The sequence below is a fragment of the Thalassophryne amazonica genome, unplaced genomic scaffold (genome assembly GCF_902500255.1).
Source record: "Thalassophryne amazonica unplaced genomic scaffold, fThaAma1.1, whole genome shotgun sequence".
NCBI lineage: Eukaryota > Metazoa > Chordata > Actinopteri > Batrachoidiformes > Batrachoididae > Thalassophryne > Thalassophryne amazonica.
Window position 1 is genome coordinate 172,771 of NW_022986266.1, and position 26,697 is coordinate 199,467.

General features: G+C 42.5%; 1 protein-coding gene across 1 annotated transcript in view; it reads right to left on the bottom strand.

Moving 5' to 3' along the window:
• Positions 1–14,742: 14,742 nt before the first annotated feature.
• Positions 14,743–26,697, bottom strand: part of LOC117505898 (alpha-tectorin-like) — a 160,159-nt gene continuing 148,204 nt past the window's right edge. Inside the window, exon 13 of the mRNA XM_034165433.1 lies at positions 14,743–14,967. Within this exon, the coding sequence (XP_034021324.1) occupies positions 14,861–14,967 (107 nt within the window). The 3' untranslated portion in view covers positions 14,743–14,860. The remainder of the gene's footprint in view (positions 14,968–26,697) is intronic.

Genomic DNA, 26,697 nt, shown 5'->3' on the forward strand with positions numbered 1-26,697 from the left:
GTCGGTATGTGGAGTCAAGTTATGGAATCATTTGGACAACCACATTAAACTGTGTGGAAACATTTATAAGTTCAAAAAGAAATATAAAGAAATTATGTTATCACAGTACACAAACGGAGTAAAAAATGTTTACATAGTTAGTAAGAAGTGTAGACTATTGTATAGACATTGAACAGTAGTATCTGGTGTACGGCATTATGATAGGATCATAATAATGATCATAATGATCAGGGTGTAAGACTATTTGTAATTGCTTAGAAGGTAAAAATGTGTTAAACTTTAAATGAATTGAAAATAATGGAAAGCCATTGATACAGTTGTTAGTACCTAACTGTACATTCGAATATAGAAAAGTATAAATGAAAAGGACAATATGTATGCATGCATAGATGTATGTGTGTAATTGTGTATGGGTTTTCATGTACTTGTATATAGGTGTACACGTATAGGTATGTTGGGTGTGCACCCTGTTTTTAAAGAAATGAGAGGCACAAACACTGAAAAGAAACCAGTCAGAGAGAGACAAATATATATTTTTTGCTCTGCGCAGAGGAGGAGAACAATGAAACAGCTTGTAAGTGCTCAGCTACAAAGCTCTCCTAAAATCTCCTCCTCTGGCCCAGCCTTTTATTTAGTTCAACATGAGAAAAAACAAACAAGGACAGTCGGGAGAGGTTACACATGAGTCATGTCTGCAAGAGGGAGATATTGGGACAAGGTGACTGCTGGAACCTTCCATTCCTGCAACATGAGCCTTGTGGCTCGTCAAAGCAGGATAAGGCAAAATGAAAAATAGTTTGCTCAATCATGAAGAATGCAGACAACAAGTCTTTCTTTCTAAAACCTCCTCTTCTCACAAAGAGGAAAAATAATAAGCATAAACTATAAGAAAATAAATAATAACATAATCCTCCCTGTTTATCGTTTATTTACATAAGTTTGTCATGTCCAAAACACACTTCAATAGAAAATTTGTCCACTTTAACCACTTGTCTTATTACATTTTCAGCTAAAGCTTCATAGGCTAAGAGTGTGTTAACTCATCACGTCAACAGTTCAAGCTTAAACTGGAGTTGTGAGCTTTTCAATATCATCATAATTCTCAACACAGTCATTATAGTTTTCTCCACTAAGGTCTGACTGTTTCAATGCTTGATATTTTGGCATAGTTTGTTGGAAAGCCAGATTACACTGTACAAATGTATTTGACACCATTTTGCCAACCATTGTTTTGATACAAGGGATCACACAACACATGCAAAGTCCAATCAGAATTAGGACTATAATAACTGGTGTCACCATTTTCAATAGTAACTGCCACCATGGTCCTGAAGTCAACCAGGACCAGGGATTCCACCGGCTCACGGCTAGGGTGTCTTTATGCATTGCATCACGAAGTTTATTCAGCTCTTCCAATGCGTCCTGCACATCCACTGAATGAATGGAGTCTGGGATGAAAGTACAGCATGTTGTGTTCAGCAGAACACAAACTCCTCCCTGTGAACCAGTAAACAAGTCTAAAACCATGCGATTTTGCATCACCATGGTACGTAAAGCATCTATTTCAGTGTTTTGAGCTGCTACTATTTTCTCAGTTACATTTATGAACAGACCCAATCGATAATTCAAAGTTTCAATCATTAATGAATTTTTTCCCACTCCTATCCAGGGGAACAATGAATGTGCTATTTTATCTCCTACAGACCACAATTTTTTGGTCCTTTGGTACATCCGAGCCCCACGTGATCATGTGGTAACACATCTGGGTATATCGATCTCCTCCGTCTGGTGCTGCCATTCTTCTCTGTGGAGGTCCTTGGCACTACCACATATGTATGGTCAGTCACCTGGGTAGGTGCACACACACCACCCCAATTTGGTGGGAGACTCATGTACAGTCTGGAACCACAAAGCCAATAGATGTCATCATACACCGGAGTACCATTTACAGGTGGTAGCAAAAACTTACTAACATAAGCACATGATTCATCCGTTCCCCATGGACAGGAGCCTGTATAATTACATCCCCGTCCAATGTGATGAAGATAAGTACCATCCACATATTATGTTTTGGTTAGGCTTAAATTATTTGATAAAACATACGTTTGGGTACACAGACGTTTCTTAATTTTACCTACATTTTTATTCCCTGTCCCGTAAAAGCAAATTGGGAATGGCCGTTGTGATGACAATTTAACGTGATGATATTTTTGCGTTTCCCTTCAGTCTAGTCAATGGAGCAGCACTTGGGCACGCTTGTACGTCCTCTGTTGAAATCCCTATCATATAAGTGGTTGCACTGAGACAAGTGGTATTACGTCTTGTCAGATTTGCTGAGAACTGTTGCCCCCGAAATACAGTTTGATTATGCATCCGTATGATAAGACATTCTGTCACCCTAGCAGGGTACGGTTTAGCCGTCAGAGCTGGGTGTGTTGAGGATATAGGCATTTGCGAACAAACATAACAATTAGTAACGTAATTCCATAGCCAATAAATGAACATATCTGTACCACATATTAGTATGGTATATATGAGGGTGTCCATCTGTCTCATTCACATTATGAATAAACTTCTTCTGACGTTGCTTCCGTTGTTCTCTGGCTCGGTCCACAGTGAGCTGCAATTCTTGGGTCAACCACCAGGCCAGGAATCCGAGGAGCACGAAACACACTAAGATCACAACGCAACCGGCTGCCCTACCAACAGTCCGGCAGCGGTGGCGCTGAGCACGCCGCTCCGGGGTCTGCTGTAGTTCAGTCATGATTGCTGACCTCTAATTTCCTGCTTTTAAACTCAGATAAAACTGAAGTTATTGTACTTGGCCCCACAAATCTTAGAAACATGGTGTCTAACCAGATCCTTACTCTGGATGGCATTACCCTGACCTCTAGTAATACTGTGAGAAATCTTGGAGTCATTTTTGATCAGGATATGTCATTCAAAGCGCATATTAAACAAATATGTAGGACTGCTTTTTTGCATTTACGCAATATCTCTAAAATCAGAAAGGTCTTGTCTCAGAGTGATGCTGAAAAACTAATTCTTGCATTTATTTCCTCTAGGCTGGACTATTGTAATTCATTATTATCAGGTTGTCCTAAAAGTTCCCTAAAAAGCCTTCAGTTAATTCAAAATGCTGCAGCTAGAGTACTGACGGGGACTAGAAGGAGAGAGCATATCTCACCCATATTGGCCTCTCTTCATTGGCTTCCTGTTAATTCTAGAATAGAATTTAAAATTCTTCTTCTTACTTATAAGGTTTTGAATAATCAGGTCCCATCTTATCTTAGGGACCTTGTAGTACCATATCACCCCAATAGAGCGCTTCGCTCTCAGACTGCAGGCTTACTTGTAGTTCCTAGGGTTTGTAAGAGTAGAATGGGAGGCAGAGCCTTCAGCTTTCAGGCTCCTCTCCTGTGGAACCAGCTCCCAATTCAGATCAGGGAGACAGACACCCTCTCTACTTTTAAGATTAGGCTTAAAACTTTCCTTTTTGCTAAAGCTTATAGTTAGGGCTGGATCAGGTGACCCTGAACCATCCCTTAGTTATGCTGCTATAGACGTAGACTGCTGGGGGGTTCCCATGATGCACTGTTTCTTTCTCTTTTTGCTCTGTATGCACCACTCTGCATTTAATCATTAGTGATTGATCTCTGCTCCCCTCCACAGCATGTCTTTTTCCTGGTTCTCTCCCTCAGCCCCAACCAGTCCCAGCAGAAGACTGCCCCTCCCTGAGCCTGGTTCTGCTGGAGGTTTCTTCCTGTTAAAAGGGAGTGTTTCCTTCCCACTGTAGCCAAGTGCTTGCTCACAGGGGGTCGTTTTGACCGTTGGGGTTTTACATAATTATTGTATGGCCTTGCCTTACAATATAAAGCGCCTTGGGGCAACTGTTTGTTGTGATTTGGCGCTATATAAATAAAATTGATTGATTGATTGATTGCTAGGATACAGTGTTGTTAACCAACCTCACCTAATAGTGCAAGGATCTCCCTGCTTCACTGGTATTGAGACAATCTATTGCTAATTAAATAGACTCCCTTTGTAGCCAGACTTCCCCTTACACTGTGGAGGCAGCCAACACACGCTGTATCTTACAGTGATGTATCCACGTTGATCTCTCCGCTATCTTTACTGCAGTTGGTGGTGTTAACAGCACTTGGTATGGACCTTCCCAACGAGGACTGGACCAGTTCTTCCTCTTAATCACTCTGATGAACACCCAGTCTCCTGGCTGGACTACTGGAAGGCCGTCCTGTGGAAGATCAAAATTATTCGGCAGTAAATGTGTTTAAGTTATCTCTTTCTGTGTTAATGTCTTTTTCATAAAATTTGCTAATGTTTGTTCCTCATCTGCTGTTTTAGTATCCATGTCAAAATTGGTAGACGATATGGTCGTCCATAAAGTATCTCAAATGGTGTTAAACCTGATGGTGTTGGTGTTATTCTCATATACAATTTTACTAGGTCCAAACATTCAATCCAGGTTTGTTTTGTCTCTTCCATACATTTCCTTAGTCTTATTTTTATTGTGCCCTTTGTTCTTTCCACTAATCCTGCACTTTGTGGGTGGTAAGCACAATGATGTTTTAACTTAATTTTCATGTGTTCTGCTACTCTTTGTACAACTTCATTTACAAAATGTGTTCCATTATCACTGTACAATGTCTCTGGTATTCCATAATATGGAATAATTGTCTTACACAGTGCTTTTGCTACTGTTAAAGCATCTGCTTTTTGTGATGGAACAATTTCTACCCATTTTGAAAAGGCATCAATTAATACTAGACAGTATTGATAAGGTCCACATCGATTTAGTTCAATAAAGTCCATATGAACAATTTGAAAAGGATACTGTGGTTTTGGGAATTGCCCTCTCCGGGGTCTTATATTTCCCTGTGGGTTATGTTTCAATCAGGTAACACAGGCTTTAAAAAAATTTTTTTGAGTATAAATTAAATCCATAGGTCCAATCCAATAAAAGGTCAGAATCTATTAATGGTTCATTGTCTGTCTGAACTGTGTAAATAGAAGAAGTGCCATATCGACCAGCTGCTGCTTCTTTCGCTATTTTGTCTGCGAGACAGTTTCCTCTGGAGACAAAATCTGTACCTCTGGTGTGGGCTGTGCATTTACATAATGCCAGGTGTGATGGTAATGTCACTGCTTCTAGCAAATTTGTGAGTAAGCCTGCATGTGTCACTGGTTTCCCTGTAGAGGTTATCATACCTCTTTGTTGCCATTGTTTTGCAAAGAACCAAATTGTTGAAAATGCATATTGACTATCTGTATAGACTGTCAGTTTCTGTCCTTTAGCCAAGATACAAGCTCTGGTTAATGCAATGAGTTCTGCAGCTTGGGCTGATTTAAAATGATCGATCTGTTTTGCTTCAATAACAGTATTTGGTAATTGAACAACAGCATAGCCTGTTAATGTCTGTCCTTTCTGATCTTTGAAACATGAGCCATCCACAAAGTAATGTAGTCCATCTGTAAATGGTTCATCTGTTAAGTCTGGTCGAGGTAATTGTTGTTTCTGTGTGTCTGCCAAACAATCGTGCTGTTCACCGTCTGTCTCAGTAGGTAGGAGCGTGGCGGGATTCAAGGTGTTGCATCTTTCAATGGTAATATATGGCTGAGACAATAGCATTGCTGTATATGCTATCTGTCTAGCAGGCAATAATGTATCCAAACGTTTGGAATAATAGCCGACTGGTTTATTTTTATTACCATGTTGTTGTAGCTGCACACATGAATCCCTGTTTTGTGTCCACCATGAGAATGGCTTGGCATAATTGGGCAGAGATAATACTGTGGAACTCACAAGTTCTTGTTTAAGAGCTGTAAACTGTTCTTCAGCTTCTTTATTCCACTGTATTTTGTCAGTCATAGCCGTTGGTATAGAGTGTATTAAATCCTGCAATTTCTGCACCTTCTCTGCATAACATGGAATCCAGGCTCTGCAATAATTACAGATACCTAAGAAAGTCATCATTTCCTTTTTCTGCTTCAGGTTTTAATGGATATTGTTTAATCCGTGGTCTCCAATCAGATCGTGGCTTAATTTTGACTGGCGGAATATTTTTCAACAGTCCTACATCTGTGGGTGCTTTCACCCAGAGATGAGGAGGCAGTTTGGCCAATAAAGTCTCATCTTCCTGTGTCAACAACACAGATGTTGTTAAATTTCAATCATCCAGATCTACTTCATGTATCACCGGTGTCGTTCAAGCACTTACAAACATGTATTTCCGACACAACCCTGTGGATGGACTGAAATCCCACACTGACATTGCATCTGCTTCGTGCCAATCAGTCGCTTCCTCAGCTATTTTAACAATTCCTCCAAGGTCCTTCCAGGACTGAGTGTCTGCCCTTATCAGTGAAATATGAGGCACAGCCTCAGGTTTTCCTCTGTACCATTTGTCTGCACTTTGGGTCAGCACTACACTACACACAGAGGTGGTTTTTCTGTCTGTGTATAGGTGTGCTACTGTCTGTAATTCTGATGGAATTTTCAGAAATCCTGCTCCATACCTTTCATCCTTTTGTGGAGTGAATAACATAGTTATGTGTAGATCTTTTGGTGACATCATTACTACATGTTCTCTGTTTTCACAGGTCATCAGACCTTCCTCCAATAATTTTTCAGTTTGTCTCAACTCCGACAGATGCAAAGAGTACTGCCAGGCCTGGGCCAAATTTGTATATACAGTAGCAGGCTGCCTCACAGCTCTCATACCAACTACTGTCGGCGTGACTCCTATAGATAAGGCAGTCATCAAATCTCGTCCCAGTAAATTTACTGGACAATGGGGCGAATAAACCACAGAGACACAAGCAGTTTGGTTCATTTCAGGATCTTCAAAATTGACAAACTTCAATATTTTCTCTGAATTCACCTGTCCATTTGCAGATTTTACCCAAACAACTTCTTTTGCAAATTTAGTTCCGGGAGGTCTGTCTGTTATCACTGTCCTACATGCTCCTGTGTCACAGAGAAAATCCATGTCCTGTCCATTTACCTTTAGAGTCACCACAGGTCTTTCTGTCAGGAGTGGTAATGACCATGCTCCATGAATATCCACTGTGATTATCTGTTTTTCTGGTAACTCATTAATGTTGTCACTTATTGGTGTGTTTGTTGTTACGTCCAGTATCTCAGATGATATGATTAATATCATCTGAGTCAGTGGTCACATTGTGCTTTCTAATCCATGCACTAATTTCTGGCTTCAAACCATTCAGGAGGGCTTGTTTCAGCTGATTTTGATATGCTCCCGCTTGATCATCATTATGCGGTATACCGCTGTTTGCACGGAAAACTGTCCCTAAACGCTGATTATAATCATCCACATCCTCATCTGCCTTTTGTTTACACGCATTTATTTTACCATAGTCCGCTTTCTGTTTAAACTTGTTTTTAACTCTGGTCATTAGATCGGTTATTTGAGCCTGTAACGCCGCTGCCGAATCTTCCTCATTCCCGTATGGCAGGACCGTGCCGTCTGCAGCCCGTCCTGTAAATGTCCCTCTCACGGCCGTCTCATTATCTTCAGGTTTTACAAACATTACTTTCCCCTCTGACTTTCCTTTCTCGTCTTTTTTCCTCTTTATGGCCTCTACTCTCATCTGTGCTTCACTGAACCATACTTTTACACTTTCTCTCTCTCCTTCTTTTCTTGCTTTCCTGTTACCCTTTTTATTTGCTGCTGCTGCTGTAAGCTTTAACACCAAACCTTTACAATCTGGCATGACCAATTTACCTGAAAAGCCATATTTCTTTTTTCATTTTGTTATGTACTTCAGATTTTCCGGATTGCGTTTGTGCATGTATTTTTCGTCGCCCTGAAATAGGGGCTTATTTTCTGTGCATGTGTTTCCCATGTTGGTCACCTATTCCCCTTCACTCTGCAAAGTTCAGGTCAAGCTTCTACCCCATGGGGCGGACCTTCCTTGGAATCCCCCTCTTTGCAGACTCGTCGGGAATATGTGAGTGTGGTGCGTATGGACTTAAAATGACCTACTTTGCAGACAACGGCTCCACTTTTATACCCTGATAAAATGGGATATCAAGCTGTCCGTGCTTCAGTCACTCACAGTCTCATTCTTTTATTATTACTAAGGAATACTCAGTCAAACAATACCACACATACAGTCTGACACTGTCACACACACACACACACACACACACTCCCACAACCGCTCCAACTCTCACACATATACAAAATAAATTACAGATTTCATCAATGATTGCAATTACAGACAAGTCCTCATCTAAAAAATAAAAAATAAATAAATAAAAAATAAATCATTTTATATCAAGACATAAATAACACAACAAAATCCTTACAACAAAACAACAAAAACAGAATTTTCTCTCATTCATACCACAAACACACTTAGTTTCACTTTTGAAATAATCAGTTAATTCGCGTCTCTCTAACTGCTTCTCCTGAAATTTATTCTTACTCCTCCTGTATTTCTCAGCCGGATGGGGACTCGAACCCCTCCGCCACCTGTGCCGGCAGGACCGGAGACTCTAACTCCCTCCCCCGCACTTTATTCCGGATGGGGACTCTAACCCCTCCGCCACCTGTGCCGGCAGGACCGGAGACTCTAACTCCCTCCCCCGCACTTTATTCTGGATGGGGACTCGAACCCCTCCTCAACATATTTTCCTCACAGGCAGGCAGTAATTACTTATGTTAATTTGTTGCGCCCCACATTTGGTTCGGAGGCGTCGTCAATCTACTGTGGCGAGCGGAGGTGGATGTCTATAGTCACCGGCCCGACGGAGAATTCACTCCTCAGGACTTTCCTTCGATCCCTCTAGTAAAATCGGCTGTGCACGGTCTGCGGCGTGTCTCCCTCCGTTCGCTCGAGAAGATCTGTCGACGCCCCACGTTGGGCGCCAAGAAAAAACTGTTGGGTTTGCACCCTGTTTTTAAAGAAATGAGAGGCACAAACACTGAAAAGAAACCAGTCAGAGAGAGACAAATATATATTTTTTGCTCTGCGCAGAGGAGGAGAACAATGAAGCAGCTTGTAAGTGCTCAGCTACAAAGCTCTCCTAAAATCTCCTCCTCTGGCCCAGCCTTTTATTTAGTTCATCAACATGAGAAAAAACAAACAAGGACAGTCGGGAGAGGTTACACATGAGTCATGTCTGCAAGAGGGTGATAGCAAAGCAAGGTAATGGCTGAAACCTTCCATTCCTGCAACATGAGCCTTGTGGCTCGTCAAAGCAGGATAAGGCAAAATGAAAAATAGTTTGCTCAATCATGAAGAATGCAGACAACAAGTCTTTCTTTCTAAAACCTCCTCTTCTCACAAAGAGGAAAAATAATAAGCATAAACTATAAGAAAATAAATAATAATATAAACATAAAGAAAATAAATGATAAGAGCATGAACTATATAAAATCCTTGACAAGGTGAATGTGCATATATGGGTATATATTGATGAGCACTTGTAATGGGTTTGAATAATTGAATATGGAGTTGTTGAGTATACTGCTATTGAGAACTGAATATGTACCTCAAAAAGAAGATCCGAATACGAAAGCAAGCAGAAAGAATTGATGGTGGTGATGGATGATGGGTGATTGTTGTAGTTCATTGCTCTACCATGAGTTTTATACTTTGTGAATTGTACTTAGGGGTGGGGGTTTATAAGTTATACTTCTTCCCACTCCTTTTTGGGTTGAGGAGCCACACTATATGCACCGGTGTGACAAATGGTGATGAATGTATATGTTTGTTTTTATATCTGTATAGCAAAAAAAAAAAAAAAAAAAAGGGTATGCGAATGAGATTATATGTGCCTTGAAACTTGAAAAAATAAATAAACTTGAAACTTAAACTTGAAGCATTCTGTGATCCACAGCACTGAGTAAAAGCAGCTCAGAGCAGAGAGAGATGTCTCACTCCACTCTGACTTAAAGGAAAAAAAACTACAACAAAATCTTTCAGTAATTATCCAGAGGGAGGGAGTGGAGAGACAGAGAGAGAGAGGCTACGTTTACATGCTGTTAATATTCGGGTTAAGGTCAATATTCCAGTTTCTGAATCATTAGGAATAACCCGTTAACATGCTTAAGCAGACAGAGTTACTGTATACATGGTCATTGGTATCATTTGGAATATCCCCATCTAAACAGCGACGCACGTCTTCTACCGGTGCTTGATTTGGTCTTTCGTTCGTGCAAATCCTGCTTTGCGTAACTTTTCGGCCACCTTCTTGTAAATGTTGCTATCTCGGTACTTTCTACCGTCAATAAAAGACATTATATTCATGTCTTTCACGATACTAATGAAGTACTTGGTTTCCTCCTCCCTCCAAAAGTGGGTTAGAAAAGGAGTAACCCAGGGGTCATATTCGGGTTTTTAAAAACCAGAATATGAGCATATTTGAGTTTTTGCGGGTGTTTACATGGCCGTGCGGAACTGGGTTATTGATAATATTCCGGTTATGAATGGGTTATTGGCTGCATGTAAACGTAGTCAGAGAGAGAGAGAGAGAGAGAGAGAGAAGGACTAGGGGAAGGGGGTGTGAGGGGTGGAGAGAGAGAGAAAGCAAGAGGAGGTGGGTGGAGAGAGAGAGCAGAAGGAGGGGTGGAAAGAGAGAGAGAGAGAGCAGAAGGAGGGGTGGAAAGAGACAGAGAGAGAGAGCAGAAGGAGGGGTGGAAAGAGACAGAGAGAGAGAGCAGAAGGAGGGGTGGAAAGAGAGAGAGAGAGAGCAGAAGGAGGGGTGGAAAGAGAGAGAGAGAGAGCAGAAGGAGGGGTGGAAAGAGAGAGAGAGAGAAAGACTAGGAGAAGGGGGTGGAGAGAGAGAGAGAGAGAGCAGAAGGAGGGGTGGAAAGAGAGAGAGAGAGAGAGCAGAAGGAGGGGTGGAAAGAGACAGAGAGAGAGAGCAGAAGGAGGGGTGGAAAGAGAGAGAGAGAGCAGAAGGAGGGGTGGAAAGAGAGAGAGAGAGAGCAGAAGGAGGGGTGGAAAGAGAGAGAGAGAAAGACTAGGAGAAGGGGGTGGAGAGAGAGAGAAAGCAAGAGGAGGTGGGTGGAGAGAGAGCAGAAGGAGGGGTGGAAAGAGAGAGAGAGGAGGGGGAGGGTTTCAGTCATTTTCACAGAGTGTTCATTGGCATTACAAACTGTTTACCGTTTATAAGCCTCAGTGAAACTGGAAAGTGAAAACTGATTCAGTTTTTCATCCAAGGGTTAAATCAAACCAGTCCAGGTTCAGCTCTTGTTCAAACAAGACAATTTGTGGTTATGTTGTTTAAAAAAAAGTCATGCAATTCCACTCAAAAATGTAAAAAAAAAAACAAACAAAAAAAAACTGTCATTACAGAAGCTCTGCTTGCTTCACTGGATTAAAAGTACAGTGTGGGAGGTGATGGTCTAGTGGTTAGGCATTGGGCTTGAGACCAGATGATCCTTGGTTCAAACCCCAGCCTGACTGAAAAATCACTAAGGGCCTTAGGACAAGGTCCTTAAACCCCAAGTTGCTCCCAGTGTGTTGTGAGTGCCTTGTATGGCACCAACCTGACACTGGCGTGTGTGTGTGTTAACAGACCCCTGTTAAAGTTCACAACCACACATCCAGCATAAGAACTGTGAGCACAGGGACTCCCCAGGGCTGTGTGCTGAGCCCCCTGCTCTACACACTCTTCACATATGACTGTGCAGCCTCCCAGAACAACACCAGCATCAGTAAATTTGCGGATGACACTACGGCCATCCTTCTGATCACTGGTGGGGACGACACAGCGTACAGAAGAGAGGTGGCAGATCTGGTAGCCTGGTGTCACGACAATAATCTGTACCTCAATGCAGACAAGACCAAAGAGATGGTTACTGATCCAAGGAGAAGTGGGGAGCTGCACACACCACGATACATTGATGAGACAGAGGTGGAGATGGTGAAAACCTTCATATATCTCAGCGCTCTATACCAGCAAGAAATGTTAGTGAACTGAAAGTTAGTAGAACTAAATTTAGTGGAAGCTAATTGGCCTGATGGTTTTCAAAGTTAGCTGAAAAGCTAATCTGCTAAAGAAAAGTTAGCTTTGCTAATTAGCGGTTAGCGGATCAGCGGAACTGTGCCCACCACTGTGCACAAACCACATCCGAAAGTTGAGGTCGATCTGACAGACAGTCAGAGATATGCAAGTCACATTCACTCACACAGTCATTTCTTGTTTTATAGACAACGGTTTGCTATTTATGCACTCATGCACCTTAGAGCTGCTTAAAACTACACAATATTGGTCAAAATACTGCCAATACTGCATAAACTGCACATCCACACATCCTCTAAAGCAGGGGTAGGCAACCTGTTCCAGAAAGAGCCATGAGGGTGCAGGTTTTCTTTGCAGCCACTGACTCCACCAGGTGATTTTACTGATTATCACTTTGAGCAGATGGAATCAGTTAATCAGTGAAATCACCTGGTGGAGTCAGTGGCTGCAAAGAAAACCTGCACCCTCATGGCTATTTCTGGAACAGGTTGCCTACCCCTGCTCTAAAGTGTACGTCCTTTAAATAGTGTATATAATACGTTTTTCAGTCTAATAATGTGTGTTTTATAATGTGTTTTCTTTTTTTTTTTAAATAATCTGATGTGAGTTTTCTACATGTAGATTTTCTAGGGAAAATGAACAGAGTAAGAATTTCATTTTGTGGTGTAATAAAAAATTTTGTGACAATAAAAAATACTCAACTCTTAGTGCATTTGCAGACTTAAAATAAGAATAGACTTAATCATAAAATTCTAGATAAAAACTCATTTGTTATGGATGTGTGACACCTATGGAAGTGATTTGACTGGAGTCTTTTATTAAAATTCTTTATTTTCAATTTCATTATCATTCTGCAGTTGCTTTCCATTTCTGACAAGAACATAATTTGCTGTTTACCGAAAATGACATCTTATAGGTGTGATGTTGGCCATAAACAGGCAGACGTCTGTGTTTCTGCACAATGAAGATGACAGATTGAGACCAGAACACACCAAATACATTACAATCAATAAATGAACCAAAGATGAGTCGAGTCAATCTCAGTGGCAGGAAGCACGAACATCTCACAGAGCTACTTCACTTATCTTTGGTGCCGTTATGAACGTGTGCCCTGTTACATTCACCACAATAACATATGATCTGTAAGCAATAAAACATCCACATCGATTTGTGCAGTGATGAATCAAAGTAGTGCTGAACATTAAAAAAGTCAACAAATTGATAACATGGGCACATGACAACAATCCAAGCTTGGGAAGCCTAAAACTGGGAGGTTCTAAAACTGTCTCACATTGCAGATTTTTCACCCCAATTTGTGTCCCAGTTCCAAAAATGAGTAATTCAAGAGCAAATTGTTTAACATAACAGGCAAAATCTGTGTTTCCTACTATCACTGCCAACTACGCACAAGTACACATAAGTTTCACACAACACGACTCCACACAGTCGAGTGATGTGCATCACTTGGGGACGATCCGCTGGTCGTAGGCGCCGCTGGTCCTTTATATTATTTGATGGTGGACATGACAAACCCAAACTGATTTTAAAGTTCACTTTACAAAAAAAAAACAAAAAACAAAACAAAAAACATGATTCTGTTGACATACACCATTAATCACCTTTAATTGTACTGTTGTCTATAAATCTGTCAAATTGAAAATAAAGAAATAATAATAACTCACCATAATTAAAAGTTTTTTTAATTGTCACACTTTTATAACATTACTTTACCTACTTTAGTACAACATATAGCCTAAAATATCTAGGAACACCTTCAACATGCTCTCCTTAATACTAGGACTAGGGTTAGTGGACCCTAGGACTAGTGGAACTTCTCCAGGTTCCCTGCGCAGAGATTACTGCTTCCCACTCGCTCAACACAGAAAACAATCTACACGGTTTTAATTTGGGCTTAAAGTGAAGCCTGGCATCAAAAGAAACGAGCTGCACGATCCACAGCCAGGCAGAAATGATTTATTTCAAGATGCACGAATGAAATAAAGATCAAAGCGGTCTGGAAGATGACAGTAAAAAAACCAATGATGTGAGCATGTCTGGTGTCATCGCAGAGTGAGAGATGTTTCAGCTTTGATGTAACAGTTTCTTCCCGTACGTGGGCCCACACCACCCTTTCTGCTCCACATGCACTCACACTGCTCACATGCCTGGACATTTGCTAAAACTCGCCTCCTCTCTGCACAAATTAAACCCAGTTATTAATGTTTTGTGAATCACAATTTGTGCCGACATTACAAATTTTTATAATGTGTTAACACTACTGTTAACACAGATGACACCTGTTTTCAGTATCCAATTTTATTTATTGACTGACTGATTTATTATTTTGCCAAAAACATGTGTCAAATATCAGCAATGGGAGACCAGCTTTAGTCCTCTAAACCTTCAAGCATTAATTATACATCAGCTATACACTGCCTTTTCAAGTATTCATCATCAGTATCAAGAGAAAATGTTTCCAAACATGTCAGTGAACCACGAGTGCAGCCTTTACATCATGTCTTCCTGTGTTGATAAGTTGCCTATTATCTACATCTTAAATAAAAGATTTGAGTGGTGTTTCCTCAGCAGGATATCAAAGCTTTATAAAAAACACCTCACCATTATTTCCAATTTTTTTGAATGTTATTCACTTTGCATTTGCATATTCACTAGAAAGCTTGCTACAGAGTGAGACATGCGCTCCTCGTTGTGAAGGTGTGCACCTCCAGCACGGTCATCACTATCTAAGCTCATTAGACTACACTAACTAATAACGCTGAGACGTGGTGCGTCTGTTCCAGTATCCATTTGTGTTTGAAGTCTTTGTTTGCTCACAGTACGTTAGGAGAGGAGGAGAGGGGAGTGAACACGGGTCAGCAGCGTGGACACGCCCACACTGAGATTCAGCAGAAGAACCAGCGGTGTCAGGCTGCAGCTGGAGCTCACATCTGCCAACACAAGACAAAGTCATTCTCAAAAGGTTTTTCAATACGCTGCCATTCAGGAAACTACAGCGACCAAGCTGTTCTAGCAACTAATATGGTGAGATAGTTATAGCATCAAATATAGAAGAACTGGTGACCAGCAAATATGCCAACACTTGAACACAAATGTCAAAGACCCCATCAGTCATCCTTTGTGACAATCAATTTTAATCCTCATTCTGGGCATCAAGAATCAGTCTCAATGCCTGTGCAGCTGTACATCTTGCTGTTCTAGGTCTGCTGGTTTCCCGGCAAAACAGTCAAATAGAATGACTAGAGTCTGCAAATTACAGAACCACCTGAAGCTATAATATAGAAAATCTGATGATCCCGGGGTCCTAAGTGACCCCACACGAATCCACTGATCCTTGCAAAATTGTATGCAGGACAAATAGATTGACAAATTCATGGTAGGAAACTTTTTTTTTTCAATTAAAATTAGAAAAATGGTTCACAAACAATGGTTCCCTCCTGTGGGTTCACCACCTGCAGAGGGGGCCATAGGGGTCGGGTGTAGAGAAGATTGGGTGGCAGTCGAGGGCGGGTGGCCCGGCGGCCCGGTCCGCGCTCACAGCCCCTGGCTGTTGGGACGTGGAATGTCACCTCGCTGGGGGGAAAGGAGCCTGAGCTTGTGCGGGAGGTTGAGAGATACCGACTAGAGATAGTCGGGCTCACTTCCACGCACAGCTTGGGCTCTGGTACCCAACTCCTGGAGAGGGGCTGGATGCTCCACTTTTCTGGCGTTGCCCACGGGGAGAGGCAGAGAACTGGGGTCGCATTGCTTTTACTCCCCAGGTCGCCATGTGTTGGAGTTCACTCCGGTGAACGAGAGGGTCGCGTCCCCACGCCTTCGGGTCGGGAACAGGTCTCTCACTGTTGTCTCGGCCTACGGGCCAAGCGGCAGTGCAGAGTACCCGACCTTTTTGGAGTCCCTGGGAGGGGTACTAGATAGCGCTCTGACTGGGGACTCACTGTTCTCCTGGGGGATTTCAATGCCCACGTGGGTGGCAACAGTGAGACCTGGAGGGGGGTGATCGGAAAGCACGGCCTCCCCGATCTGAACCCGAGTGGTGTTCAGTTGTTGGACTTCTGTGCTAGTCACAGTTTGTCCATCACGAACACCATGTTTGAGCACAAGGGTGTCCATAAGTGCACGTGGCACCAGGACACCCTGAGCTGGAGGTCAATGATCGACTTTGTAGTCGTATCATCTGACCTTCGGCCATGTGTCTCGGACACTCAAGTGAAGAGAGGAGCTGAGCTGTCGACCAATCACCACCTGGTGGTGAGTTGGATCCGCTGGGAGGGCAGGAAGCCGGTCAGACCTGGAACGACTGGCGGAACCCTCTGTCAGCATGGTCTCCAACTCTCACCTCCGGGAGAGCTTTTCCCAGATCCCGGGGGAGGTTGGAGACATGGAGTCCGAGTGGACCATGTTCTCCACCTCCATTGTCGATGCGGCCGCTCGTAGCTGTGGTCACAAGGTCTCTGGTGCCTGTCGCGGCGGCAATCCCCGAACCCGGTGGTGGACGCCAGAAGTAAGGGATGCCGTCAAGCTGAAGAAGGAGTCCTACTTGTCTTTGTTGGTAGGTGGGACCCCGGAGGCAGTTGACAGGTACCGGCAGGCCAAGCGTGCCACAGCCCGTGCGGTCGCAGAGACAAAAACTTGGGTCTGGGAGGAGTTCGGGCTGGCCATGGAGGAGGACTACCGGTTGGCCTTGAAGAAATTCTGGCAAACCATCCGACGCCTCAGGAGGCAGGAGCAGCTCTCCACCAGCACTGTCTATGGTGCGGGTGGGGAGCTGTTGACCCTGACTGGGGATGTTGTGGAAGGAATACTTTGAGGATCTCCTCAATCCCATCGTCACATCTTCCGAAGAGGAAGCAGAGACTGGGGACTCAGAGGCAGACTCATCCATTACCCAGGCCGAAGTCCTGGCCCCGGGGAAGACCCAGGACAGGCTGGAGGGACTACATCTCTCAGCGGGCTTGGGAACACCTTGGGGTTCCCCCAGAGGAGCTGGGGGAGGTGTGTGTGGATCGGTTTAAATAACTCAGCTTTAAATAACTTATTTTTTCAGCCATTTTTTTCCATAGTTTATATTTATATATATATATATATATATATATATATATATATTTATATATATATATATATAAATATAAACATTTGCTGAACAGACAACCTAAATACAGATGCACTTCAAAAACTTCCATTGATGAGCTGAACACCATGAAGTCCACTCAGAAGAAAACATCTCTGCTCTTCAAAATAGGAAAAAAGTGTCTTCAGCAACACCACCAGAGTTCAAAGCTGCAGAAGAGACCTTCATCTGGTCCCGAGAATCCAGCAGAACATTACCTGCTTCTAAATAAAAGGCTCTTTAAACAGTAACTATTTTATTATTTTTTATTTTATATTATAACAAAAAATGAATGGATCATTAAAAATTAAGACATTTGCACAGGTAGAAGCTCTCCCTCCTTAATGTGCACAATTTAAAAACATTCACAATCACTAGTCAAATTCATATTTTAGAAATGACTCTGTCCTTATAACATTAAAGGCAATCCCATATTTTGAAATTTTTTTAATGGAGTCATTTCAACTTGTAATTATATTTCATCATGAGTTTTATATCACAGAAATCCTACTTTACACACACTGCAGTCATTGTTAAATTATCTCCTGTTGCATTTATAATAAACATTTGTATTTATTTACAGTGTCTGTTTTTCTGGTTGAAATGAGATATAAATAATCTACCAGACTTAGAAATGTACACATTTCCATGTTATTTTATTTGTCTAAAAATACATGTTCAAGGTTCCTTGTGTTAAACAACAAATTATCTAATCTGAAATAACAGGTGGTTTTAAATTACAGATGAAGAAAGGTTTCTAAAGAGCCTTTTATTTATTTATTTTGCTATTTTAATTACAAGTGTTCTAAACCATTTTTTACAGTAAGATATTTTAAGGTAAAAAAACATTTGCAAGGATTTTTCTTCAGAAAACTGCTCTATAAATGAGCAGTCCTGTGACACTTTTCTGTTTTGTAGAGATCAGTGGTTTCTGCACTGACCTGTTTTCTACAGATCAGTGTTTTCTGCCACTGACCTGTTTTGTAGAGATCAGTGGTTTCTGCTACTGACCTGTTTTGTAGAGATCAGTGTTTTCTGCACTGACCTGTTTTGTAGAGATCAGTGTTTTCTGCCACTGACCTGTTTTGTAGAGATCAGTGGTTTCTGCACTGACATGTTTTGTAGAGATCAGTGGTTTCTGCCACTGACCTGTTTTGTACAGATCAGTGGTTTCTGCCACTGACCTGTTTTGTACAGATCAGTGGTTTCTGCCACTGACCTGGTTTGTACAGACCAGTGGTTTCTGCACTGACCTGTTTTGTAGAGATCAGTGTTTTCTGCCACTGACCTGTTTTGTAGAGATCAGTGGTTTCTGCCACTGACCTGTTTTGTAGAGATCAGTGTTTTCTGCACTGACCTGTTTTGTAGAGATCAGTGTTTTCTGCCACTGACCTGTTTTGTAGAGATCAGTGTTTTCTGCCACTGACCTGTTTTGTAGAGATCAGTGGTTTCTGCACTGACCTGTTTTGTACAGATCAGTGTTTTCTGCCACTGACCTGTTTTGTACAGATCAGTGTTTTCTGCCACTGACCTGTTTTGTACAGATCAGTGTTTTCTGCCACTGACCTGTTTTGTACAGATCAGTGTTTTCTGCCACTGACCTGTTTTGTAGAGATCAGTGGTTTCTGCCACTGACCTGTTTTGTACAGCTCAGTGGTTTCTGCACTGACCTGTTTTGTAGAGATCAGTGGTTTCTGCACTGACCTGTTTTGTACAGATCAGTGTTTTCTGCCACTGACCTGTTTTGTACAGATCAGTGTTTTCTGCCACTGACCTGTTTTGTACAGATCAGTGGTTTCTGCACTGACCTGTTTTGTAGAGATCAGTGGTTTCGGCACTGACCTGTTTTGTAGAGATCAGTGGTTTCTGCCACTGACCTGTTTTGTACAGCTCAGTGGTTTCTGCACTGACCTGTTTTCTTGAGATCAGTGGTTTCTGCACTGACCTGTTTTCTACAGATCAGTGGTTTCTGCCACTGACCTGTTTTGTAGAGATCAGTGGTTTCTGCACTGACCTGTTTTGTAGAGTTCAGTGGTTTCTGCCACTGACCTGTTTTGTAGAGATCTGTGGTTTCTGCACTGACCTGTTTAGTAGAGATCTGTGGTTTCTGCACTGACCTGTTTTCTTGAGATCAGTGGTTTATGCACTGACCTGTTTTCTTGAGATCAGTGGTTTATGCACTGACCTGTTTTGTTGAGATCAGTGGTTTCTGCACTGACCTGTTTTCTACAGATCAGTGGTTTCTGCCTCTGACCTGTTTTGTAGAGATCAGTGGTTTCTGCCACTGTCCTGTTTTGTTGAGATCAGTGGGTTCTGCACTGACCTGTTTTGTAGAGATCAGTGTTTTCTGCCACTGACCTGTTTTGTAGAGATCAGTGGTTTCTGCACTGACCTGTTTTCTACAGATCAGTGTTTTCTGCCACTGACCTGTTTTCTACAGATCAGTGGTTTCTGCACTGACCTGTTTTGTAGAGATCAGTGGTTTCTGCACTGACCTGTTTTTTTACAGATCAGTGTTTTCTGCCACTGACCTGTTTTGTACAGATCAGTGTTTTCTGCACTGACCTGTTTTGTACAGCTCAGTGGTTTCTGCACTGACCTGTTTTGTAGAGATCAGTGGTTTCTGCACTGACCTGTTTTCTTGAGATCAGTGGTTTATGCACTGACCTGTTTTGTTGAGATCAGTGGTTTCTGCACTGACCTGTTTTCTACAGATCAGTGGTTTCTGCCTCTGACCTGTTTTGTAGAGATCAGTGGTTTCTGCACTGCCCTGTTTTGTAGAGATCAGTGTTTTCTGCCACTGTCCTGTTTTGTTGAGATCAGTGGGTTCTGCACTGACCTGTTTTGTAGAGATCAGTGTTTTCTGCCACTGACCTGTTTTGTAGAGATCAGTGGTTTCTGCACTGACCTGTTTTCTACAGATCAGTGTTTTCTGCCACTGACCTGTTTTGTAGAGATCAGTGGTTTCTGCACTGACCTGTTTTGTAGAGATCAGTGGTTTCTGCACTGACCTGTTTTTTTTACAGATCAGTGTTTTCTGCCACTGACCTGTTTTGTACAGATCAGTGTTTTCTGCACTGACCTGTTTTGTACAGATCAGTGTTTTCTGCACTGACCTGTTTTGTAGAGATCAGTGTTTTCTGCACTGACATGTTTTGTAGAGATTAGTGGTTTCTGCACTGACCTGTTTTTTACAGATCAGTGTTTTCTGCCACTGACCTGTTTTGTACAGATCAGTGTTTTCTGCACTGACCTGTTTTGTACAGATCAGTGGTTTCTGCCACTGACCTGTTTTGTACAGCTCAGTGGTTTCTGCACTAACCTGTTTTGTAGAGATCAGTGGTTTCTGCACTGACCTGTTTTGTAGAGATCAATGGTTTCTGCACTGACCTGTTTTGTAGAGATCAGTGGTTTATGCACTGACCTGTTTTGTTGAGATCAGTGGTTTCTGCACTGACCTGTTTTCTACAGATCAGTGTTTTCTGCCTCTGACCTGTTTTGTAGAGATCAGTGGGTTCTGCACTGACCTGTTTTGTAGAGATCAGTGTTTTCTGCCACTGACCTGTTTTGTAGAGATCAGTGGTTTCTGCACTGACCTGTTTTCTACAGATCAGTGTTTTCTGCCACTGACCTGTTTTGTAGAGATCAGTGGTTTCTGCACTGACCTGTTTTGTAGAGATCAGTGGTTTCTGCCACTGACCTGTTTTGTACAGATCAGTGGTTTGTGCACTGACCTGTTTTGTACAGATCAGTCGTTTCTGCACTGACCTGTTTTGTACAGATCAGTGTTTTCTGCCACTGACCTGTTTTGTAGAGATCAGGGTTTTCTGCCACTGACCTGTTTTGTACAGATCAGTGGTTTCTGCACTGACCTGTTTTGTAGAGATCAGTGGTTTCTGCACTGACCTGTTTTGTAGAGATCAGTGGTTTCTGCACTGACCTGTTTTGTAGAGATCAGTGGTTTCTGCACTGACCTGTTTTGTAGAGATCAGTGGTTTCTGCCACTGACCTGTTTTGTAGAGATCAGTGGTTTCTGCACTGACCTGTTTTGTAGAGTTCAGTGGTTTCTGCCACTGACCTGTTTTGTAGAGATCTGTGGTTTCTGCACTGACCTGTTTAGTAGAGATCTGTGGTTTCTGCACTGACCTGTTTTGTAGAGATCAGTGGTTTATGCACTGACCTGTTTTCTTGAGATCAGTGGTTTATGCACTGACCTGTTTTGTTGAGATCAGTGGTTTCTGCACTGACCTGTTTTCTACAGATCAGTGGTTTCTGCCTCTGACCTGTTTTGTAGAGATCAGTGGTTTCTGCACTGCCCTGTTTTGTAGAGATCAGTGGTTTCTGCACTGCCCTGTTTTGTAGAGATCAGTGTTTTCTGCCACTGTCCTGTTTTGTTGAGATCAGTGGGTTCTGCACTGACCTGTTTTGTAGAGATCAGTGTTTTCTGCCACTGACCTGTTTTGTAGAGATCAGTGGTTTCTGCACTGACCTGTTTTCTGCAGATCAGTGTTTTCTGCCACTGACCTGTTTTGTAGAGATCAGTGTTTTCTGCACTGACCTGTTTTGTAGAGATCAGTGGTTTCTGCACTGACGTTTTTTTTTACAGATCAGTGTTTTCTGCCACTGACCTGTTTTGTACAGATCAGTGTTTTCTGCACTGACCTGTTTTGTACAGATCAGTGTTTTCTGCACTGACCTGTTTTGTAGAGATCAGTGTTTTCTGCACTGACATGTTTTGTAGAGATCAGTGGTTTCTGCACTGACCTGTTTTTTACAGATCAGTGTTTTCTGCCACTGACCTGTTTTGTACAGATCAGTGTTTTCTGCACTGACCTGTTTTGTACAGATCAGTGGTTTCTGCCACTGACCTGTTTTGTACAGCTCAGTGGTTTCTGCACTAACCTGTTTTGTAGAGATCAGTGGTTTCTGCACTGACCTGTTTTGTAGAGATCAATGGTTTCTGCACTGACCTGTTTTGTAGAGATCAGTGGTTTATGCACTGACCTGTTTTGTTGAGATCAGTGGTTTCTGCACTGACCTGTTTTCTACAGATCAGTGGTTTCTGCCTCTGACCTGTTTTGTAGAGATCAGTGGGTTCTGCACTGACCTGTTTTGTAGAGATCAGTGTTTTCTGCCACTGACCTGTTTTGTAGAGATCAGTGGTTTCTGCACTGACCTGTTTTCTACAGATCAGTGTTTTCTGCCACTGACCTGTTTTGTAGAGATCAGTGGTTTCTGCACTGACCTGTTTTGTAGAGATCAGTGGTTTCTGCCACTGACCTGTTTTGTACAGATCAGTGGTTTGTGCACTGACCTGTTTTGTACAGATCAGTCGTTTCTGCACTGACCTGTTTTGTACAGATCAGTGTTTTCTGCCACTGACCTGTTTTGTAGAGATCAGGGTTTTCTGCCACTGACCTGTTTTGTACAGATCAGTGGTTTCTGCACTGACCTGTTTTGTAGAGATCAGTGGTTTCTGCACTGACCTGTTTTGTAGAGATCAGTGGTTTCTGCACTGACCTGTTTTGTAGAGATCAGTGGTTTCTGCACTGACCTGTTTTCTACAGATCAGTGGTTTCTGCCACTGACCTGTTTTGTAGAGATCAGTGGTTTCTGCACTGACCTGTTTTGTAGAGTTCAGTGGTTTCTGCCACTGACCTGTTTTGTAGAGATCTGTGGTTTCTGCACTGACCTGTTTAGTAGAGATCAGTGGTTTATGCACTGACCTGTTTTCTTGAGATCAGTGGTTTATGCACTGACCTGTTTTGTTGAGATCAGTGGTTTCTGCACTGACCTGTTTTCTACAGTTCAGTGGTTTCTGCACTGACCTGTTTTGTAGAGATCAGTGGTTTCTGCACTGCCCTGTTTTGTAGAGATGAGTGTTTTCTGCCACTGTCCTGTTTTGTTGAGATCAGTGGGTTCTGCACTGACCTGTTTTGTAGAGATCAGTGTTTTCTGCCACTGACCTGTTTTGTAGAGATCAGTGGTTTCTGCACTGACCTGTTTTCTACAGATCAGTGTTTTCTGCCACTGACCTGTTTTCTACAGATCAGTGGTTTCTGCACTGACCTGTTTTGTAGAGATCAGTGGTTTCTGCACTGACCTGTTTTTTTACAGATCAGTGTTTTCTGCCACTGACCTGTTTTGTACAGATCAGTGTTTTCTGCACTGACCTGTTTTGTACAGATCAGTGGTTTCTGCACTGACCTGTTTTGTAGAGATCAGTGGTTTCTGCCACTGACCTGTTTTGTACAGCTCAGTGGTTTCTGCACTGACCTGTTTTGTAGAGATCAGTGGTTTCTGCACTGACCTGTTTTGTAGAGATCAGTGTTTTCTGCCACTGACCTGTTTTGTAGAGATCAGTGGTTTCTGCACTGACCTGTTTTGTAGAGATCAGTGTTTTCTGCACTGACATGTTTTGTAGAGATCAGTGGTTTCTGCACTGACCTGTTTTTTACAGATCAGTGGTTTCTGCACTGACCTGTTTTTTACAGATCAGTGTTTTCTGCCACTGACCTGTTTTGTACAGATCAGTGTTTTCTGCACTGACCTGTTTTGTACAGCTCAGTGGTTTCTGCACTGACCTGTTTTGTAGAGATCAGTGGTTTCTGCACTGACCTGTTTTGTTGAGATCAGTGGTTTCTGCACTGACCTGTTTTGTTGAGATCAGTGGTTTCTGCACTGACCTGTTTTGTTGAGATCAGTGGTTTCTGCACTGACCTGTTTTCTACAGATCAGTGGTTTCTGCCTCTGACCTGTTTTGTAGAGATCAGTGGTTTCTGCACTGCCCTGTTTTGTAGAGATCAGTGTTTTCTGCCACTGTCCTGTTTTGTTGAGATCAGTGGGTTCTGCACTGACCTGTTTTGTAGAGATCAGTGTTTTCTGCCACTGACCTGTTTTGTAGAGATCAGTGGTTTCTGCACTGACCTGTTTTCTACAGATCAGTGTTTTCTGCCACTGACCTGTTTTGTAGAGATCAGTGTTTTCTGCACTGACCTGTTTCGTAGAGATCAGTGGTTTCTGCACTGACCTGTTTTGTATAGATCAGTGGTTTCTGCCACTGACCTGTTTTGTACAGATCAGTGGTTTGTGCACTGACCTGTTTTGTACAGATCAGTCGTTTCTGCACTGACCTGTTTTGTAGAGATCAGTGTTTTCTGCCACTGACCTGTTTTGTAGAGATCAGGGTTTTCTGCCACTGACCTGTTTTGTACAGATCAGTGGTTTCTGCACTGACCTGTTTTGTACAGATCAGTGGTTTCTGCACTGACCTGTTTTGTAGAGATCAGTGGTTTCTGCACTAACCTGTTTTGTAGAGATCAGTGGTTTTTGCACTGACCTGTTTTGTAGAGATCAGTGGTTTCTGCACTGACCTGTTTTCTACAGATCAGTGGTTTCTGCCACTGACCTGTTTTGTAGAGATCAGTGGTTTCTGCACTGACCTGTTTTGTAGAGTTCAGTGGTTTCTGCCACTGACCTGTTTAGTAGAGATCTGTGGTTTCTGCACTGACCTGTTTTGTAGAGATCAGTGGTTTCTGCACTGACCTGTTTTCTACAGATCAGTGGTTTCTGCACTGACCTGTTTTCTACAGATCAGTGGTTTCTGCCACTGACCTGTTTTGTAGAGATCAGTGGGTTCTGCACCCACCTGTTTTGTAGAGATCAGTGTTTTCTGCCACTGACCTGTTTTGTAGAGATCAGTGGTTTCTGCACTGACCTGTTTTGTAGAGATCAGTGGTTTCTGCACTGACCTGTTTTCTTGAGATCAGTGGTTTATGCACTGACCTGTTTTGTTGAGATCAGTGGTTTCTGCACTGACCTGTTTTGTTGAGATCAGTCGTTTCTGCACTGACCTGTTTTCTACAGATCAGTGGTTTCTGCCTCTGACCTGTTTTCTACAGATCAGTGGTTTCTGCACTGCCCTGTTTTGTAGAGATCAGTGTTTTCTGCCACTGTCCTGTTTTGTTGAGATCAGTGGGTTCTGCACTGACCTGTTTTGTAGAGATCAGTGTTTTCTGCCACTGACCTGTTTTGTAGAGATCAGTGGTTTCTGCACTGACCTGTTTTCTACAGATGAGTGTTTTCTGCCACTGACCTGTTTTGTAGAGATCAGTGGTTTCTGCACTGACCTGTTTTGTAGAGATCAGTGGTTTCTGCACTGACCTGTTTTGTAGAGATCAGTGGTTTCTGCCACTGACCTGTTTTGTACAGATCAGTGGTTTCTGCCACTGACCTGTTTTGTACAGATCAGTCGTTTCTGCACTGACCTGTTTTGTAGAGATCAGTGTTTTCTGCCACTGACCTGTTTTGTAGAGATCAGGGTTTTCTGCCACTGACCTGTTTTGTACAGATCAGTGGTTTCTGCACTGACCTGTTTTGTAGAGATCAGTGGTTTCTGCACTGACCTGTTTTGTACAGATCAGTGGTTTCTGCACTAACCTGTTTTGTAGAGATCAGTGGTTTCTGCACTGACCTGTTTTGTAGAGATCAGTGGTTTCTGCACTGACCTGTTTTCTACAGATCAGTGGTTTCTGCCACTGACCTGTTTTGTAGAGATCAGTGGTTTCTGCACTGACCTGTTTTGTAGAGATCTGTGGTTTCTGCACTGACCTGTTTTGTAGAGATCAGTGGTTTATGCACTGACCTGTTTTCTTGAGATCAGTGGTTTATGCACTGACCTGTTTTGTTGAGATCAGTGGTTTCTGCACTGACCTGTTTAGTAGAGATCTGTGGTTTCTGCACTGACCTGTTTTGTAGAGATCAGTGGTTTATGCACTGACCTGTTTTCTTGAGATCAGTGGTTTATGCACTGACCTGTTTTGTTGAGATCAGTGGTTTCTGCACTGACCTGTTTTCTACAGATCAGTGGTTTCTGCCTCTGACCTGTTTTGTAGAGATCAGTGGTTTCTGCACTGCCCTGTTTTGTAGAGATCAGTGGTTTCTGCACTGCCCTGTTTTGTAGAGATCAGTGTTTTCTGCCACTGTCCTGTTTTGTTGAGATCAGTGGGTTCTGCACTGACCTGTTTTGTAGAGATCAGTGTTTTCTGCCACTGACCTGTTTTGTAGAGATCAGTGGTTTCTGCACTGACCTGTTTTCTGCAGATCAGTGTTTTCTGCCACTGACCTGTTTTGTAGAGATCAGTGGTTTCTGCACTGACCTGTTTTGTAGAGATCAGTGGTTTCTGCACTGACGTTTTTTTTACAGATCAGTGTTTTCTGCCACTGACCTGTTTTGTACAGATCAGTGTTTTCTGCACTGACCTGTTTTGTACAGATCAGTGTTTTCTGCACTGACCTGTTTTGTAGAGATCAGTGTTTTCTGCACTGACATGTTTTGTAGAGATCAGTGGTTTCTGCACTGACCTGTTTTTTACAGATCAGTGTTTTCTGCCACTGACCTGTTTTGTACAGATCAGTGTTTTCTGCACTGACCTGTTTTGTACAGATCAGTGGTTTCTGCCACTGACCTGTTTTGTACAGCTCAGTGGTTTCTGCACTAACCTGTTTTGTAGAGATCAGTGGTTTCTGCACTGACCTGTTTTGTAGAGAT